We start from the raw sequence: 19964 nt of genomic DNA, 5'->3' as shown, positions 1-19964 counted from the left end.
CTCACTCACTCACTCACTCACTCACTCACTCACTCACGTTCTTGCCCTTTCATGGCTTTAGTCTCTTATACCGCATCCTGTTCCCTCTTTTAATTCTCCATCTCTTTCTCACTGCTGCCGTGGCAACAGCAGACCAGAAGCTAGAGAGAGATGAGATTGGTGTCAGGGCACATCAGCTGTGTGTGTGTGTGTGTGTGTGTGTGTGTGTGTGTGTGTGTGTGCGTGTGTGTGGAATTAGTGTAGTATGTTTTTTGGTGGTAGTCAGTGTATGCGAGAGCGTTGTACTTTGATCCATTTTGCCCTCACCGCTCTGTGTGTGAGTCTGTGTTTCAAAGTGAGCCTGTTGAATAACCTTGCTATCCACATCTATAAATGGCCATCATCAATGTCACTAAAGTCCAAACCCACAGAACAGACGCTCATAACGATTCTGCAAATGTACTGCATCAGTATATTAAGCAGTAATGTAAAGCAGTTTCACTCATATTCTGCTGCTTAATTTGTGTCGGTCTTGTGTTATTTCAAAGCTGTTTGTTAAGCAGAATATTTATGCTATTGTTTTCCATACAGTCCCTACGACATTTCAGCATCGGTCTGTTTCTCACACAAAGCTATAGTACCGTATGCCATAAGAAGTCTTGAAATACAGTGATACTAGCCGTCTCTAGTCACTGACATTTTGTAGGAAATTAAAAACAAAACACACTCATACATTTCTAGATCAAGTTTATTAATATATATTAATAAGGAAAATTCTCTCACCATCATGTCATAGAAATACACATTGTTTTGTTTCAGAAGACATTTATTGACACACTGGATTCATTTTAATGATGGATGTACATTCTTTTTAAAACTTAAAAAGAATCGACCCCATGTACGATTTTAATACATGTCTCAAAAAAATTATAACAGACCATTCCAAATTTTTATTTAATCCGTATTTCTAGATGTATTGTGGTCATTCCAGTGTCTGTTTAATTTCAACAAAATCAAACCTCAGGAGTGACAAAGTCATCCAACAGCAATGTGAAAGACTGACAGCATGACAAGACACGTGAAAATCATGATAAAATTGAGGTGATCACATAGTAAGTATTATTTTTTTTGACATTACTTAAAAACATGTAAAAACATGACTGTTGTATTGCTTAAAAATGAATATGAACTTGTTTTCTTTACCGTATATATGAGGTCTGAAAAACACAGAGCATCATTTCTGTTATTTTCACATGTTGCTCCAGTTTTCATTTTCTGCAAATATATGCAAATAGAAATATTTGTATTGTCATTTCGGAGAAAGATTGTTCGTATTTCACAGAATGAATCAAAAATGATAATTTTACCAAACACATTCCTATAAATAGTCAATTCAGAATTGTGTTCAGCTGAGGAAAGCAGGAAGGTTGGAGTGTGCTTAAATTATGTGAGAATTTTTGTGTTTGGTTGAACTGCTCTTTTAAAATTCTAAGTGTGATGTGTTCTGGATATCTTTATTTAAACAGAAGGGAGCCTTTATGTTCTTTATGTGTGTAACTGAACAATGTAGACGGGGTTGTGCGCTGCTTGTTTTACTCTGTGTATATGTATTTCCAAACCTGTGCAAACAAGTGCAGTTAACTCAGTGACGCAGCGCCATCATGCATTTGTTCTGCTTATCATCGGATCAAAGATCGGACCCACACGCATACAAACACGTCGCAATCAGAGACCACACACTTCACCGTGTGTGTGTCTACTTTCTCACTACGGTGCTGTGGACATTTCGGTTTCGCTTCACATACTGCAGTTCACTAGGTTTTGAAACCAAAGTTTCGTGCCAAAAGGTTGATGTGTGCTTCTCAACATCTATAAACCCTCAAAACCGCAGCGTATCTAATGTTTCCCATGCACATCTAACAAACGTTCGCTGGACTCGTGCCAGACAGTCCGAAGCAACACCGTCACCAAACTCGTCGTGAGTGGACCGAGAGAGATTAAGGTCGCATTTCAGACAGGCCCACAAATAACCAACAGTGTGCATCTGTGTATTTGTGTTGGATCCGTGTTTGGGTGTCCTTATTAAGTGATCGATTTGCTTTTCAAATGCACTGCTCTCAGACCGTAAGTGTATTAAAGACCGTGAAAGGTTGGTCATCAGCCAATGTAAGTCTGTACTACACAAGTGTCCTACTTTATGCCCGATTTGACAAAACACGTCGCATGGGAGGGTATTTTTGCAGCCGTGTGAGAGCGTGTATGTATGTGTGTGTTGCACGCAGAATCTCAATGAGCCGCTTGCTGCCTCCACCACCGTGTCTGTGAATCAGCACTTCCTCACAAAACCTCCGTCCAACACACACACGCGCACAAACATCCTGCGTCGCGACAGAGACGCTCCCAGAGGACATCTCCCAATGACCCCCCTCCCTGTTTGATCAGAGGTACCTAATACACTTCTTGTCAGATGTGTAGAGTAGCTTAGCACCGCATGGCTTCCAGATTCTCACATGAAAGTATGATAATGAGACAGAGAGACAAAGAGGCACATATGAGAGAACAGAGACCTAGAAACGTCTGATATAATATACTGAGAACGTGGGAAAATAGTGCACACTAGACATCCTCGGGTTCGACTGACCGTTAAGAGGATTTGGACGGAAAGAAATCAAGTAGCCTACCAAAACAAAGTTTTGTGTGAAAGTAAGCCATTCGCACGTGTGCCCGTAGTCACTATCGCTTAACAGATTGTGAAGGCCTCTTTGTATTTGCTTGGTATGATCCTGTGTGACCCTTCACCTTTTCCAAACTCTCCACCATTGGCATCCGAATGAAATTGAAGGCACATTTTCTGGCCTTTTTGAAGCCAGACAGAATTCTAGCAATGAACAAGCTACATCTCTACATTATCGTTCACTGGAGATCCAGAAAAATCTCTCTCTTCTTTCGCTTTTCCAGGGAACCAAGAGCTGCGGTGGTTAGAGTTGACCTCATCTTTCCTTACCCGTATTCCAGAATATCTGGTGAGTTTGGAAATAAGCGAGAAGTCTAAAACGGAGATGGCAAAGAATGTCAAAAAAGAAACAAGGCGAGGAAGCAGATTTAAATGCTACCCTCGTTCTCGTCCTCCTTTTGTCTTTTTTCTCTCGCTCGTGAGATATTAAAGCAGTTTTTTCATTCACAGTAAGGATTTTCTACCCTGTAAATTTGTAGTCAAAGGAGACCATTGTTTTTCATTGCAGAAGGAAGGTTCAAGTAGGCCTCTACATTTGAGAATTTAATAATTATAAAATGACAATTATTTAATACAACAGCTAAAGTATAAACAGTCATACAGTATGTGGCTTGTTTGTTGCTTTAGTGTGTAGTTCAGCAACAAAACTCTATCTTCCTCTATCAGGTTAAGCATAAAAATGAACACCTCCTGTGAAGGTTGAATTAGGTTGGTTAAAACTGAATTTGATGTGTTGATGTATGAATCCTTTTGTCTCTTCAGTTTAAAATGTTATATTGTTACTGTTAAAATTTGTGATGTATGTATAGAATGAGTCGTTTGAGGAAGCCTTATATCCTGAGTTTAGAGACATTAGTGACTACGTTAACATACGCACCAATAATGGAAGGAAGTACTTAATTGCAACATGTTTACATGACATGAGAACACCCCTTTGCTCCTGTTAACACTAAAGTTTTATTAGTCTGACTGTTTGATATACACACAGCGCAAACAATGATCTCAGTTAAGGTCTTAACGCATACAGTCGGAAATGTTCGTATGCGCTTTTTCGTATTTGGCATTCGTTTGTACCTCGTCCCTGAATTGTCAAAACGCCTCTCGAAATGTTTGCCACGGATGCGAAAACGTATTTATTTTTTAGTGTGTGGAAATATCGGACGCAAATTTCGGAATGTGCAACAGCCTTTAAAGTAGGTGTGTGTTACTGGCTATCGTTTAAGTATATTCACATAAAATGCAAAACACTGTTATGTTGGTGTATTTTATGGTCATTCTGTGCCTTGATGAATATAGAAATATGATGGAAAAGGATCCGAAACGGTGGTGTACGCTGTTAAGAATTTATTTAATTTGCGTTCGCACTGTTTCTGTATGAAGAAAAGGATCAGGACTGCTGACAGTGAGTTGTGTTGACGGTAAAACTTCAGACTGTCATGTTTACTGTCAATTTGTGCTTAAGGTGCGTGATAGAAGCAAGTGCACACCTTTGGTCAGAGCATCAGAAATGCGATTAAGGTGTTTACTTTCCTTCTAATTGTGATTATAATAGGTGTTCGCCACATTTTATTATGAGCTTTTTCACATTATTTAGATTGAAGATTCACATTTTTATTTTGCATCAGATAAGCGCTACTGATGTTTCTGTTACTCAGCAGATGGTCAATTCAATTGAAGTGTATTTATATAGTGCTTTTTACAATGTTGCATTGTTTCAAAGCCGCTTTATATGAAAAAGAAAACACAAAAGAAGAAAATTAAGTGTTAAGAGTACTATCTCTCTCAAATCCACGAGAGGGCACTCTCCTCATCACCCGGAATGCCCAAACACACTACATTTCCCATAACCCTTAGCTGGCCTCCTTAACTATGATTGTATTCACCTGTGTCAGATGTGGCTATTTATACTTGTTCTTTCAGTCACTCATTGCAAGGGCTACAAGGTCACAGTTACCAGCTGCGATAAAAAAAACATTATAACTGTAATTTTTTTAAAGCCTTATTGTGTCTTAAAAACAGCGTTTTCTAACAAGATGCTAAAAGCGGCTACTTCCTTTGGTGGGGACGTTGGATGGCATCGCGTAGATAAAGCTCACAAGTAAAGCAACATGGGAGCAAATCTCTTAAAACAGAGATGTAATTCACAGAGTAATTACTTACCAGGGAAATTCTATGATATTACTAAAATAATAGTTTATCTTGATTAAAAAACAGTTAAGCCCATCGCATTGTACACATCGCAAACAGGTCCAACAGACCAGAACCCCACTTAAGTGTTAAATGTGTTAAACCCAACTCCATCTTTCCATGCCGCCTTAGCAGAGGAAAAAGGTGCAGAAATGTACCTCCAGCATCCCAGGTTAAATGAATGTGAGCCAATGCAGCATGCGGTATTTCTCTACTGCTGCACATTTTTAATGAAGGTTTTGCTTTGGTGAAATATTCATTTTTTTAGTATGTACAGTATAGGATAAAAGAGTAATGAAAAATACAACCTTCTTGCCATGAAAGATGTTTCATGTATGCTACCGTTTGACATTTGTAAAATAGCCTTAGGGACGCATGCATTGATCAGTGTATTAACCCTATTTAACCTCTCAGCAAAGACATGCAGGCGTTCACAGCTGTCTGCCGGCTGGCGCTGTAGTGCGTTGGTACTGGAGACGAGCTCATTGGGATTTTTAAAATCGTTACATTAAAGCAATAAAGCACAAAAGGCTGTGCGTTACAGTGATTTATCATGGTAAAGGGGTGCCTTATGGTTGAAGACAGTGAATATTTTCATTCATTATTGATAATCCTTATTGTAATAGTTATAGTTCTTGGTGTGAACTGGCCTTAATACTTCATAATCTTTTAGAATTATAATTTTTGTATACAGATATCAAAACCAATTTAGCCTAACACTTTCATATTAAAACACTCACACTGCGCAAGTGTTAATGTTGTAACAGTTTCGATCGTTCGATCCATTTTATAATTTTCAATTAACTCAAAGCCTTCATCACGGCACCGATTAATAAAGGCATCATCAGTTATGCGCTTTCGCCTATGGAATAGACACAAAGCAATCTGCAAGGAGTAAAAAGATTAGGATAATGGTGTGATAGGAAGCAGACTTTGACTCCAGGCGTTTATGAGGCTTGTCAGCGACACGTTCAAAGTGACAAGTGAAAATAACAAGTGAGATACAGCGCAGACGATTTTCAAAACAACTGCACTGATTGCCTGGAGTTTAGTGCTTATTGGTGCAGTGTTTCGAGAATCATAACGGAGATGTAGAGTCATTGACGCGCAAAACGCTCCAATCTCCAGAGCATTATTTATTTAGAGTACCTAGCGGACTTGAAGATGTTCTGATTTTAAAAGACATAAGCCTGAGACTCGATCCAAGTGAATTTGAATACTAAAGAAACAGAGGGCTTGCGTACAGTAGCAGAGATTTTCCGGCGTGGTGAGTTGAGGGAGGTCAGAGACAGACGCAGGCGGCTAAGAAAGGCAGAAGTTATCAGCAGACAGCGTCTGACCTCGATACCACCTGCTCCCAAGATACACTTGGAAACGGTATTGTCTGCATCTCGGCTGCCCTCTGTGACCTCCACCTGTCACTGCCTCACCCGAGGAAGACCTTGTTCACACCTTTAGCACCATACTAAGAGACAGAGAGACATAGATTAATTGAGAAGAGAGAGAGAGAGAGAGAGAGAGAGAGAGAGAGAGAGAGAGAGAGAGAGAGAGAGAGGGAAACACACGGGTGAGAGAATGGAGATGCTGATATAAATCAGTTCAGCTACTGTTGAAACTAAAAGGTCATAGAGTTTATTGAGCGCAGCATTTAACTGTAATAGCTTTACATTTTTAGATTGGATTGGCTTGTTTTCATTTAGTAAACAGGAGAAAAGCATGTATTTTTAGTTGGTGAGAGTTTTTTACTTGGTAAAAATGGCTGTTTGAGCAAAATGATCTGTCTGTCAAAAATATGCTTTGAGTATACTGTAGCTCTAGATGTGAACTACTTACAACATTTCTTCCAAATTGCAACTAAAAGTATTGTTTCTATTTGCATTTGTTTGCAGAAAACGAATACTGCAGAAACTGGCAAAAATAACAGAAAAGATGCTTTTTATTTTGACAGACCTCAAATACTGCAAAGAAAAACAAGTTCATGTTTACTTTTATGCAATACAACAGTTATATTGCATATATATGTGTATTTTGGAAAAGTTAATAAAAGTTTGTGATAACCTGGGATGTAGTATTAACAAAACTTATACGATATCATTTCTCGAATCCCTGAATATCCACTTGTATTTAGAGGGGCCAAATCCTCCGGAGGGACCCCCTCTCCAAAAAAAACCTCAAACATCTGTTCTTGAGTTTTATAATCAGATATAAACTCAACCAAACTGCCCTTTAGGGTTCTGACTAAATAGCCCAGTGAGAATTATCCGTGCAAGCAAAAGAATGTATAAATAAATCTTTCTGGTTAATTATACAGTATTTTAAATGAAAGGACCAGTACATGTGGTTTTGCAGCTGATAAAAGCAGTTTGTGTTCTTCACCTCCACTGGCAGATATTATCACTTTTCCAAAAGTACCAGCTCTAAATCCAGAATTACCGGTGCTGCGAGACAGTCTCTGTAAAATGTTTATAGTAATCAGGCTTAATGTTGATGCCTCGGTTTAATGTTCTCTAATCTGGTTTTACATTTGGAATCCGTCTTTGTTACCTGGAACCTGCTGATACACGTGTAATCCACCATCGTGTGGCTTATCTTCCGCTGGCTTTGTAATCTCGAACCGTACACCAGTCTGCAGTCTGGACAGCGTGACCGCTATGAGCCAGTGTGCTATCATTCCCATCTGTTTCTGTTCACCGGATACAGTTGCTACGGAGGGGATGCAGCAACGCACACCGGTTGTAAACCCGATTGATTTCTCAGCATTTCTCATGAGCCCGAGTGATATTGAATATATAGGTAAAAGCAGATCTGATCGATAGTAGTTAGAAGTTTATTGTCACACATCATCTACACAACAAACATTGTACTTTGTCTAAAAGAGCTATTGATGCAAATCAGTGCTACAGAGAGAACCATCCGATAGGAGTTGTTCAATTGCTGATATCAATAAGGTTGTCAGTAGAGCAGGTGGCTGAAAGCTGATGTAATGCTAATATAAACGACACGTATCATTGAGGACTAATGAAACGTACACTGAACTGATAAAACAAGGTATATTCGTGATCTCCAGCTTTGCAATTCACAACTATTTTAGACTATAGCTAATTTGCATTTCATTTTTGCGATCTCGTCGTGCATTTTCATACAATCTGTTTTTGTTTATGGCTGGACCTTCATGCCTATTTTTTTTGTAGTAATTGTACTTATGGTTTGATTCACAGTGCAATTTTTCCGACGTGATCAGGTTGGATTTTTGCCACCAAATTATTTCGGTTAAAGCCGCAGTCTGTAACTTTTTCGCCATCTCGGCTTTGAAACATACGATTGGTAGGTTACTGTACTTATCCTTAAGTGGATTGATGTAAAATTTAAGTTATGAGCCATTATCATAAACTTATCGTTTAGTAAGATTTTTTATGTATTTGCTCAATAAAATTTAAGGTGCTTCTAGATGCCATGGAAGAACCTTTTTTGTCAATATGGTTCCATTTAGAACCTTTAACATCTGAAGAACCTTTCTGATTCAAAAAAGGTTCTTTGTGGTGAAAAAGGTTCTTCAGATTATAAACAAGTAAGAAAGAGATGGTTCTTTGCTGTTCCAGAAATAAGTCTTCTATGGCATCGCTGTGAAGAACCTTTCAAGCACCTTTATTTATATTTAAGAGTATATCCTATGTTTATTTCCAGGCCAAAAAAGGTGATTTAATCAGCCTTTTACTACAATACTGTTTTTTTATTTTAATGGTGCTCGGAAGTTTAGAGCCAGGGAAAAAATAAGAGACCACTCCAAAAAGGCTTTTAGTTTTGCTGAATGAACTGGTATGTGTTGAAATAAATTGATCATTTCGTTTCATTCTGTAAACTAATGACAACATTTCTGCTAAATTCTAAATGAAACAAATATATTTGCATTTGTACTTGCAGGAAATTGTCTTTAAATTGAGGTCTGTTTCTGTTGAAATTCACAAACACTTGACTTATACTGACACAATACATGCAGAAATGCTGATCATAGGCACAACTAGAATGCTCTCTTATTTTTCTATGTCTGTATATTATGCTTTACCTGTCTGAATTCTTATCTATAGGAATTCTATTGTTATGATGATGAACATACAGTATATTTATCTAAAATTCATCGCGAGCAGTTTGGGTGAATAGCAGTTGCAAAATTGCCCGTTTGAAAGAACCAAAAAGAGAAAAAATCTATTTTGTATTTTTATAGATTACTCCTGTGCCAGAGATTGACTTTGGAGGACAATCGTATCATTATTGCTGCAACTGTGATTAAATGCGCAGCTGGAATTTTGCTGCAATATTTGACTGTTTTGGCAAATTGAATCCACAAGGGAGGCGGAGGGACGACATTATTAGTAAGTGGGAGGTTGAACGTTTTCCTTTTTTTACACCTCTGCAAAATTTCGTCTCATCAGCCTCCTCCTGACTCTCCTCACATGTGGGAGGCCGCTCATCTAGAAACTTTAAACGGAGCCTCAGACTCCGAATTATACTTATTTGTCTACCGTAGGGATTATTAGTGGTCTTGGTGGAGAAAGGAATTTTTTCTAGGAATAAAGAAGAAAAATAGTTTTATTGCTATCCGTAAAGTTAATAAATAAGATATGTTGTATGCCGGGTGATCATGGGATCCCTCATGATATTCAGGCTGATATACTCTGTTGTTGTCCTCGGGGAAAGTTAATTAAAGGAAAGGACGTCCTTGGCACCCTGGTGGCTGTCGTTTTCTGGAACACTAATTGCCTGTGATTGTAAATATATAATGTCGAACGGCTCATAAAATGGCATGACAACAATGATGTAGAGCACAACATCACAGCCTCAAGTGCTTCACGCTGTCTGTTCTTTGTCTCAAAAACCTTGTATACTGTTGTTCCTCCTGTCCTCCTGCTCACCCCAGTCTTACTCATTTTTTCTCTTTTTTGTAACTGTGATTTGTAACTAAAACTGTTATTTCTGTATTCGCCAATGAAGTGATAATCCCTTATGGTTATTGCTGCCAAATCTCCACACTGTTACTTTAAATGCAAATTATTTATTTAACTGATGAACTGAATGCCGTACAGTAGTGGCCAAAAGGGATATCCCCCCAGAACCGTAGACGTCAGCCTTTATTGATCTATCTTAAAAAGATGTGTTCAATATTTTGTATGCATCTTGTGTGGTGGAGTGTAAATTGAAGCTCAGCTGCAATGTCAATTTAAGAAGCCTCGGCAGATAATAACACGCAACACAAAGCTTATTTAGTCAAAACCCAAAAGAATTACTGCTGTAATGAAAACCAGAGAAGATCAACAAAGTATTAGTAACTGATAAAACTGTAGTCAATGATTGCCATCATCAGCATGATTCGAGAGCGGACTTGAGTTATTTTACTGTTACTTCCGTTTGGGACTTTTACAATTATGCTGTCAAACATGCGCACATAATCAAAACTGAGAGAAAAACTGTGTAAGTGTTTACATGCAGCGCAAAATCAGAGTGAGCAAAAACTATCTCTGCCGAGCGGGTTTTGCTTATGCCGTTTATGAGCTTTGCCCAATAAAAGAAAACCGTTTTACATCGTTTACCTGACCTTATTAAGCATAATCGTAAACGCACTTAATGAATACTTTATTTCCTGTACGCTTTTGTTTTAAAATGCTTTTTAAATTAGAAACTCATATTCCATGATATTCTGCAGTTTCCATTTTGTCTTATAAGTTAAGTATTTTCTCTGTTTTGTACCAAATTTAGCTTAAAAGCAAATTTAGTGCAAAAATACCTTCTGACATACATTTTGGCCACTACTGTGTACATTTACAGTAATATATATATATATATATATATATATATATATGTACAGTGTATACATGTATGTATATGTACATCTATGTGTGTGTATCTATATGTACATATATTTGTATGTATATATTGTATATGTATTTAGTTCAGTCAGATTTTAGCTTTACAAAGTCCATATAAGGTATACCAAGGCTCGTGTTTTTGCCTTTTAAAAAATGACACGATTTGATTTTAAAAACACAAAGTTACATTGTACCGTAAGTGTACAATGCTAAAAATGTTGGTGTTTGTTGGTAGAGCGTTAACTATTCTTGAAATGTTGATAAAAAAGCATATAAGTAATTGTATTTTTTATTGGATTACACTGTTAAAAACAGCAAGCAGTTTCATTAAATGTTTCATCCAACCTGTGCCCAGATCGTTCATTTGGACACTGTCATCTTCTGTCAAACACCCAATTGTGGCAAGCTGTTCCTCTCAGTTGCCCCTCGATCTTGCCAGTGTTTTTAATGTTTATTCTGCTGCTGTGTAACAGACTGTACCACACACACCTCAACCTCACAAACAAAACAGATCTTCTGTCTGTGGTTAAACGAGAGGATTATCCCTTCATTATAGCGTCGGAGACAGCATGCAAGCCGCGCCTCCACTGCCTCCGAGGCAAACAAACCTTTTTATTTGCCACAACCTCACAGGAAGAGCCGTGCTAATGTCCCAAACACACAGAGTCAGGCTGACAACTGACGGGCATATTAGGAACACTGTTTTAACATTTCTCCTCTACAGCAGCCTGTAGAAACGGATCGGCGCCAGCTGGCTTTGAGTCGTTTTTTTGCCGATAAATCCGAATGAAACCACGGGAGAATAGATTATTGGATTTGACAGCATGAAAGAAATGTCTGGCTGAAATAATTTCTATTTTAATGTGGTTTGTACTATGTGAAAAGAGCTAGCCGAACCCTGGCGTCTTCAAGTCGTGATAACATGCATCATTTTTTTTATGCAATGCTTGCTGATCAGAAGCAATTATATAATGACGATCATAGGGCTTCTTGGCACGTAAATTCAACTTTAAAGGTGCAAATTCAGGTGCAGATTCCTTCAGATGTCTGCCGAAGGCCTTGACATAAAGTCATGCTGGGTTTAAACAAATGAAGCTTAAGTACACATTTTTTAAGGGATAGTTCACCCAAAAAAAAGAAAATGTACACACAGGTTTTGAATAAATGGCGACAGAACTTGTATTTTTGAGTGAACTATCCCTTTAAAGAGTGATTGTTTCCCCTTTTCTCTTTAAACCACGCGTGGTATTTTGAGGTCCGGTTGCACCATCTCTTTGGTTTCTTGAGTGTCCATGCTGAAAAGGATTTGACGATAGTTAACACAGCCCAACAGTCGGTTTTCCAAACTAAAACTGTCATTCAAATGTCATTAATCTCCATAGCAATATTGGATTTGCTATAGAGGTCCGATACAGCGTAACCCTTTTAAGCCATGCCTACCGCTATAACGTTGTTAAATGATGATACATTACAGAAAAAATACACTGTGAGTGTTGAACAATGTTGCTTTGGATCTAGGCTTTGATCTTCTTTAATCGTTTTTCTTAAAAGCTCATGTAGAAAATCAATAGGTAGTACACATCCGGACACTGGCTGCCGAAAAAGTGGGTGGTCAACGTTGAAAGGTTGTCTTTAAAGGTTAACAGCATGCGAATTGTCGTGAATCACTCTTAGGATGTGTTAAATGAGGGTTATATATTGTTATAGGAGAGTAAAAGAAAGCCTCGGTGGCTTCATCGATTAGGCCGGCCCGTCGGTAATTGCATTGACTGTTAAACTCAATGCTGGTATACGGGAAAGCTAACAGTTAAATAAGTGAAACAGCCGAGCTTGAGTTTCTGCCCATTCAGCAGCCTCTCCCAACACCCCATGTTTACTTGTGTCTATTTCTGCATCTCCTCTCGCCATCTCCTTCTGTTTGCTTTCATCTTTCCCCATACGCTTTATCGGCCTTCTCTCCCGCTGTCTCGACCCGGCTGCGTTTCTTTGGTCCCCTCCTTTTTTGATTCGTCGCCTACATTTAAGTTACATTCAGACTTCAAATTGAATGCCTTCAAAGGGCCTTATTGGCAGGAAAGATAAACATTTGGTTCGCGAAGCCATGGAAGGCCAATTCAAATCAAGCTGTTGACAAACACAAACACAGGCAGACCGGGATTGACGGCGGGCTTTGTGGACGAGGCCCTTGATCTTCTCGCTTGACTCGTGGCTGTGTTTTGTGTCGCGCGCACATACACACACACTGGTGAAATGCGCAGGAGTCTTTTCAGGTCTATTATGCCGCATTCGTCAGGCATTCAGTTTCCCTCGCTCTCTGCTCTTTGTCTCCCAAAGCCATTTCAGAATCGGTTTCCTCTGGCTGCGTTTTATTCTGGCAGATACGGTTGCACTTGGGTGAATTGTTGTATATCACATCATGCGGCACTGTATAGCGTTTCTTTATAATTGCAGAGAATATAATATAAGCAAAGCACATTGGCGTGAATATTTTATTGCACCGTATTCGCGGCGTCTCAAATTATAGCGTTGAGATGAAAAAGATTTGCCTGTGCGCTTGCAGTATGTGTGTGGGTCACTTATATCTGAAGAGGTAACATTTTTAAAAACGGAGTTATCTTATTTCGGAACCGAACTCTTCATCTGTACTCTTACCTCTTTTAATGTATGCATAAGAACATATGCATCTGTCTGTTTGTGTGTGTGTGTGTGTGTGTGTGTGTATAAGTGAAGGACACTAAAAAAAGCAAACCACTATATTATGTTTAAAAGTGGTGCAGTATGGGTTTGGCAACTAAAATGGACCAAGATGAGCCCTTAATAGGTTAAGTGGATGACACAACATATGGACAGTGTGGTTGTGGAATACTGCCAAGTGAAACAATTAAGGCCTGTATTTGAAATGCATTACTTCCCACATGTTTCACGATATATACTGCATTTCTCTTTTTAAAATAGTATGTGACACAGTCTGCATTATTCAGTGTTTCAAATATTGCACGTCATTCACTGTGCAATATTGCCGTTGCACAATGTGTGTTACCCGTATGTTATTTATGCAATAAATACATTATTATTTATACTGCCTGTACATAAATATCACAATATCCCCCCCGAGCACGGCTAAATATGTTTGTTTATTGTCTCTTCTTTAATGTAATATTTGTGTTTTGATGTGGCATCCAATTGCATCATGCTTTGTGTGCGAACACGATAATAAAGCTTATTCTATTTATTAAAGAGTAGCATGCGAAATTGTTTAAAGGCTGGAATACACTATGAGACTTTTAATACACTATGAGACTTTTAAGATCACACACTTGCAGACTTTTTGCAGTTTGCAAAGAAAAACAGGTCATCACACACTACGTGATAAAATCTCCGACAAGTCCAGAACGAAAATCTGAGCAAATGTGTTTTCCAGGCTTAGGTGACTATATGCTTCGATTCAACTAGTGACTCCTAGATATCTTACCTTTTAAATAAGAATGCTTACATTTGATTGTTTTGTAACAGTTACGTTTTGTTCAACTGCATATGTCTATTGCATATGTTTGGCTGGTGTTGTAGATCCCCTTATATTTAAAGTGACATTTTACCCAAAAATGAAAATTATAGCATCATTTATTCACCCTCTTGTTATTTCGGACCTGTATGACTTTATTTTGTTTTGGCAGAACACAAAAGAAGATCTGTTGAAGAATGTTGGTAACCGAATAATGGCGGTACCCATTTACTTTTTTTGTGTCTATACAATAGACGTCAATGCTACCGCCATAGTTCGATTACCAGCATTCTTCAAAAAAATCTTCTTTAGTGTTCTGCAGAAGAAAGAAAGCCTACAGATTTAAAAAGACGAGAGTAAGTAAATACTGAAAGAATAAAAAAAGCACAATGTACATGCTGAATAATACGTTTTTTCTTTGGTGGTTATTCCAGTATGTCTGAGTATGTGTGTTGTTAATATACTTGAAAAATTGTCTTTGTTTTTAAATGTGCAAGGTTAGCTTTTCACAGCTCCTGTACTTGTTAATGATGTAGTGACATTTAAAGTGAATGTTTATTGTGTAATTCCTCACCTGTCCCATAGGTGGCGGTGCAGGCAGCCAGACGACCTTTCTCCATGAGGAGCAGGGGAAGATGCCGGCTCTGCCAGCGCTGCTGCTGTCGATTCACCTCCTCTTCCTCCTCCAGTTACTGCTGACCATGGCCCCATCCTCTCACAGCCAGACACCTGTTCTCGCAGCCGTAAGGATGGGTGAGATACAACCGTCCGCTTCCCGATCCCAAATAACCATCTCAGAATATAGACTTTTCCTCACTTTACATTTACATTTAGAAATGTTTATGTTGTAAAACATCCTCCAAAAGGACACTTTATGTCCTTTCTACATAACAGCCAATGTTTTGGCTAAACTGGAGAGATGAATGCCATTTTCGGTGGACTTAGTCGGCACTGTGTTTTATTTCATATGTGGGCTCTGTTACATTTTCTCAATTCTTTCATTTTTATTGAAACTCTCAACTCCAGTCTCTTAGGAAAATAACAACACGCTCTCAATAAACTGCTGTTTTGAGGTATGAGTTGTGTCTTTAGTAAAACGGTTCAGTGATTCAGGTCAAGTCACCAACCTGGCGGCATCACATCAGATGACCTGATTCCACCTCAGTTGTTCCAGTATTATCAGATACAGCTATATCAACATAGACACAATGTGAATAAAGCTTTTTGATTTATTTACATGAGCAATCCGACTGTGCTTTGTTGATTTAATATTTGAATTCATCTTTTCAAAATAAACATATCAAAGGGTGTAAAGAGATCGATTGAAATGTGTTTAGATTTCCTTCTTTCTGGTCCGTAAAGAGCAGTTCAGATAAAATAGAGAAATATTATCATTATCAAACAGAAGGCTTTTTCAAAGTGACTTCCGCTCGCTTCTCACTTCCCAGCGTGTGAGTGATCGCTTCAAGCATCAGTGTGTCCTTCTTGATTCCTGCGAACAATAAAACATCATTTAGTCTCTGGCAGGCCTCCAAACTCACAATGAGTCAAACGCTTCGTTCACGTTTGTTTCTCAACAATCAGCTCTGAAGTTAAAAACAGCATTGCAAACTTTAATCCATTAAATATCGCAACATGACGTTTGTTTCATTGTTCTGTTGAGGAACTTTATCTTTAAGTGAAACTTCAAACGTCAGCATCAAACAGCTCCATCAAATGCCAGCGCAATACAAAGCACATTGGTACTGCGGTTTGTGACAGCATGGGATTTTTTTTCTCCCGTTCAGCTGCTATTTTAGATGATCAGTCAGCGTGTGGACGTGGAGAACGTTTGGCTTTGGCTCTGGCCCGAGAGAACATCAACAGCGTGATGGAGACCCGAGCTCGTGTGGAGGTCGACATCTTTGAGTTACAGAGGGACTCTCAGTACGAGACTACAGACACAAGTGAGTCAAGGAAGCATTGTTACTTATATTACACATTTGTGACCCAGTCTATGAAAACCAGGATTTTGATTATGAGCATTTAAGTGTGATGTGAAATGATTCACTTTATTATGATTTCAATCTTTGACGTGGTCTCACTCAGACGGTATTAAAGAAATCACGATTATAGTTTCCTATAAGTTATGTTTGACTTTATGTAGAAAAGAGTAAATCACAAAAAAGACTTTTAAGAGATTTTAGCGTCATCAAGCGGTGAAGAGGATACATTTCAACCAACTGCCCTTCCCTTGGAAGCACTGCGGTGGCTGAAACAGGACTATGATGTCACAGCTTTCTCGCTTCTTTGACGAAGGAAATAACGTATTTACAAAACGTAAAGCAGTTTGACCATTTAGAGTAGCTGTAGGAACAACATGCTGAACTTCATGTATGGAGACGCGTGGTGTATGTTGATAGAAATAGCTCAATCTAGCGTCATTAAAACATAACGCTTCAGGTCTTTTTACACGTCTGAAGTAAGCACCTTTAAGAGTTGTTACAGATGACGTATTCTCATGTGTACATAGCATCAAGGCTATAAGGTTTTCTCATGATGCTAAGTGAATTATATCTGCCTGGCACCCTGCACATTTCAGTGCCACACAGTTTAAAAAGCAACAAAGAAAGAAATCTTTTCATCTAAATATACATACCGCTCTCTCCCTCCGTCTTTCTTTTGTGGAATTAGAGCAGCAATCTCCTGTAGGCAGAGCATAAATCTGTGTTGTGCTTATTGATGTAATTAATCAAAAAGAGCTTTGCATTGACTCCTAATTTGATATATCATCCAGGAACAGGACACAGAACTGGACCACTTCCAAGATGTTGGCTTTTTCTTTGCCCACCGCAGTGTCTGTGTGTCTCTATCTCGCCTGTCCTTTACTCATTTAGTCTCTCTCTCTCTCTCTCTGCAACTATTTTTCTGTCTCTTTCTAATAAAGCATCTTTAACTCTCTCAGTGTGTCAGATTTTGCCAAGGGGAGTGGTCTCTGTGATTGGCCCCGCCTCCAGTCCTGCTTCCGGGTCCACTGTCAGTCATATATGTGGAGAAAAAGAGGTAAGAAACGAAAGAAGAAAAAGAAGTTTGTGTATGTCTGTGTATTTTTGAGATGAGAAAAATCACACTGCTCCTCAGCCGCAGGTTATTATTTCCTCTGTGTGCCTTTGCCATGCCACTTGAAAAGTATTTCTCCCCCTGACCTAATTTTCTCTCTCTTATGCTTTTTCTTCTTTATGCATAGTGATAGACTGAACAATCTGCCAGACAATTAATTGGACACATTTGGCCATTTAGACCACTTTTCCGTGGTAAAAAAACATAAAAAAACATTATGCATACCCATATTATGCATGCCCGGTCACTGATCGGTCATTTTTTTAAGAAACACTATGCACCTGTGCGCATACCCACATTCAACCCAAATTCACTTTTTAAATACCCTTTGGTGGCATCCTGTATATGTGTTAAGAATTTTGTTGTTACAAATGTGCACTTATTCACTTTGCTTAAGAAACACTGAGTAGCACAAACAGAGTCCTGTAGTCATTAAAAATGTATGTTTCATAGAAAGGATAATGGTATGCCATTTTCCCACTAAATCCCATTGTTATGTAAACGAGCAGCAAATATACAAAAAAAGCTTTCTGTTTTTAGTTGAAAACGTTATTTTACACACAGTATATACAGTATGGACCTCCCTTTGACCAGATGAATTGGTTTTTACCAACACAAAAACTAAGTTGGAAGAACATTGTTTTCTGTAATGTCATTGGCATACCATTAAGATATGTCCTCCAAACATGCCTGGATTCATTTGACTTACTTTATATATATATATATATATATATATTGGCCATAGGCCAACCTGCTCTTTAAATATTGGCACTACCTAAAAAAATCCCATATGGGTTAATCAAACAGCTACTTTTACTGTATTTCATCCTACATCTCATTCCTGTCTGTTTCTCTCAGATCCCTCACATCAAGATTGGCCCTGAGGAGACTCCACGTTTGCCCTACCTGCGCTTTGCCTCGGTGACGCTGTATCCTAGCAACGAGGACTTGAGCTTGGCCATCGGTGCCATACTGCGTTCTTTCAGTTATCCGACGGCCAGCCTGATCTGTGCCAAAGCGGAGTGTAAGCCAGCCACATCGACACCTTTCAACGATCGACTCTCGTGTCTTTCAAACCGCATTTATAGATCACACTGCATTGGTCTCCGTTATGGGCACTCTTTACAGCGTGCGATTCAAATTATCCTTAGGCTAACGGTCGATAATACAACGTTATTAACGCCGGCATTATTGCTTTGGCAAATTACATTTCTGTTAAGAGATTAAACGTCCTGGTGACTTGTGGATTCACTCTTGTGGGTGATTATTAGTATAATTACATTATACATCACAAGCTGTTGGATGCTGTTGTGATGTTCACATTCACCGCAACATCAAGTTTAAAGGGACAGTTCGCACAAAAATAAAAGCTCTGTCATAATTTACTCGCACTCAAGTTGTCCCAGTGTTCAGATGAACGCAGAGAAAGATATTTGGAAGAATGCTTGAGAAAAGAATAGTTTCCTACTATGGAAGTCAATGGTGGTCAAGAACTGTTTGGTTACAAGCATTCCTCCAAATGTCTTTCTCTGTGTGAATCAGTACAAAGAAGTGTATGCAGATTTAGAACAACTTGATGTTTTGTGTAAATTAAGACGATTTTCATTTTTGGCTGTACTGTTCCTTTAAACAGAGAGACGTCATATCACAGGACTGTGTCAACAAGAAGCAATATAAATTATATTTGTTATACTTTGTTGACTCTGCTTAATGAGAAGCAGTTAGTGCACTAGAGTGAAACATTTGTGAGCGGCTACAACGCTGACCGCAGATGATCTCTTGTGAGTTGCTGAAATGCGCAGCTCTTCGTTGGATTTTTACGGTCTGCTTAATGGTGCCACGGCTTTATGCACCACTGTTTACACATCTGGGTATCTTTATTTTATGTATAGTTGATGCTACAGAACCTTCGCCTGTGCTGTGCATTTATGTTTGTGCATACATTAGCATGCATTGGATTTACTCATCTACACGTCGGCTGTAATTAATATGGATGCGTGTGAGCATGCACTGTTTCAACGCTTTCCTTACCGTTATTGTTAGTCGTGCATCTTGCTGAGCGCACTCCAGAATCAATGAAGTCACCGTATGGATTTTGTGGTGGCTTAAAGCACAAATTTATGCACATACAGAATGAACTTTATTGGCTCTCAAAGGCACTTAATTCAATAGCCACTGACTTTAATACGGAGGAGCGGGGCAGAGCGTGAGGCAAGGTTTACAGTTATTGACAGTTTATGAAAGAGTTTAGATGGTTACATGACATTACATTATTGCGTCACATTAGGAATATATTTCTGTATAAAACTCGATTAGACTGCACGGAAAACTGTTGTATATTACCGAATATTTTTACGCTTGACACATGCACACGCACCCGCACCGTATCTGTAATGAGATGCACACGCAGCGTGATTGGATCCATATTGAGGTCAAGAAACAAATTCGGTTTACATACAGTGTCCATGCATAATGTGAAATATATTTTAATATGATACATATTTGCATGAGCACGTGTCCTAGGACCAACAGCCCTGGATTCCGTCTGATAAATACAGTTAATAATGTTTTAAACAGCATGTTCTCATGCATGCACATACTC

The 19964-nt window shown here is 38.7% G+C and overlaps 1 protein-coding gene across 1 annotated transcript in view; it reads left to right on the top strand.

The window, feature by feature from the left end:
• The window catches only part of LOC306909931 (glutamate receptor ionotropic, kainate 5), a 60513-nt gene that overhangs the window by 15865 nt on the left and 24684 nt on the right, over positions 1-19964 (top strand). The window contains 4 exon segments of the mRNA XM_079484078.1: positions 14849-15016; positions 16051-16209; positions 17208-17305; positions 18221-18386. Coding sequence (XP_079340204.1) covers positions 14899-15016; positions 16051-16209; positions 17208-17305; positions 18221-18386 — 541 coding nt within the window. The 5' untranslated portion in view covers positions 14849-14898.

The sequence above is a fragment of the Barbatula barbatula genome (assembly GCF_947034865.1).
Source record: "Barbatula barbatula genome assembly, chromosome: 21".
NCBI lineage: Eukaryota > Metazoa > Chordata > Actinopteri > Cypriniformes > Nemacheilidae > Barbatula > Barbatula barbatula.
Note: the sequence above shows the minus strand (reverse complement) of the source record. Positions and strands in the feature narration are given on the sequence as shown.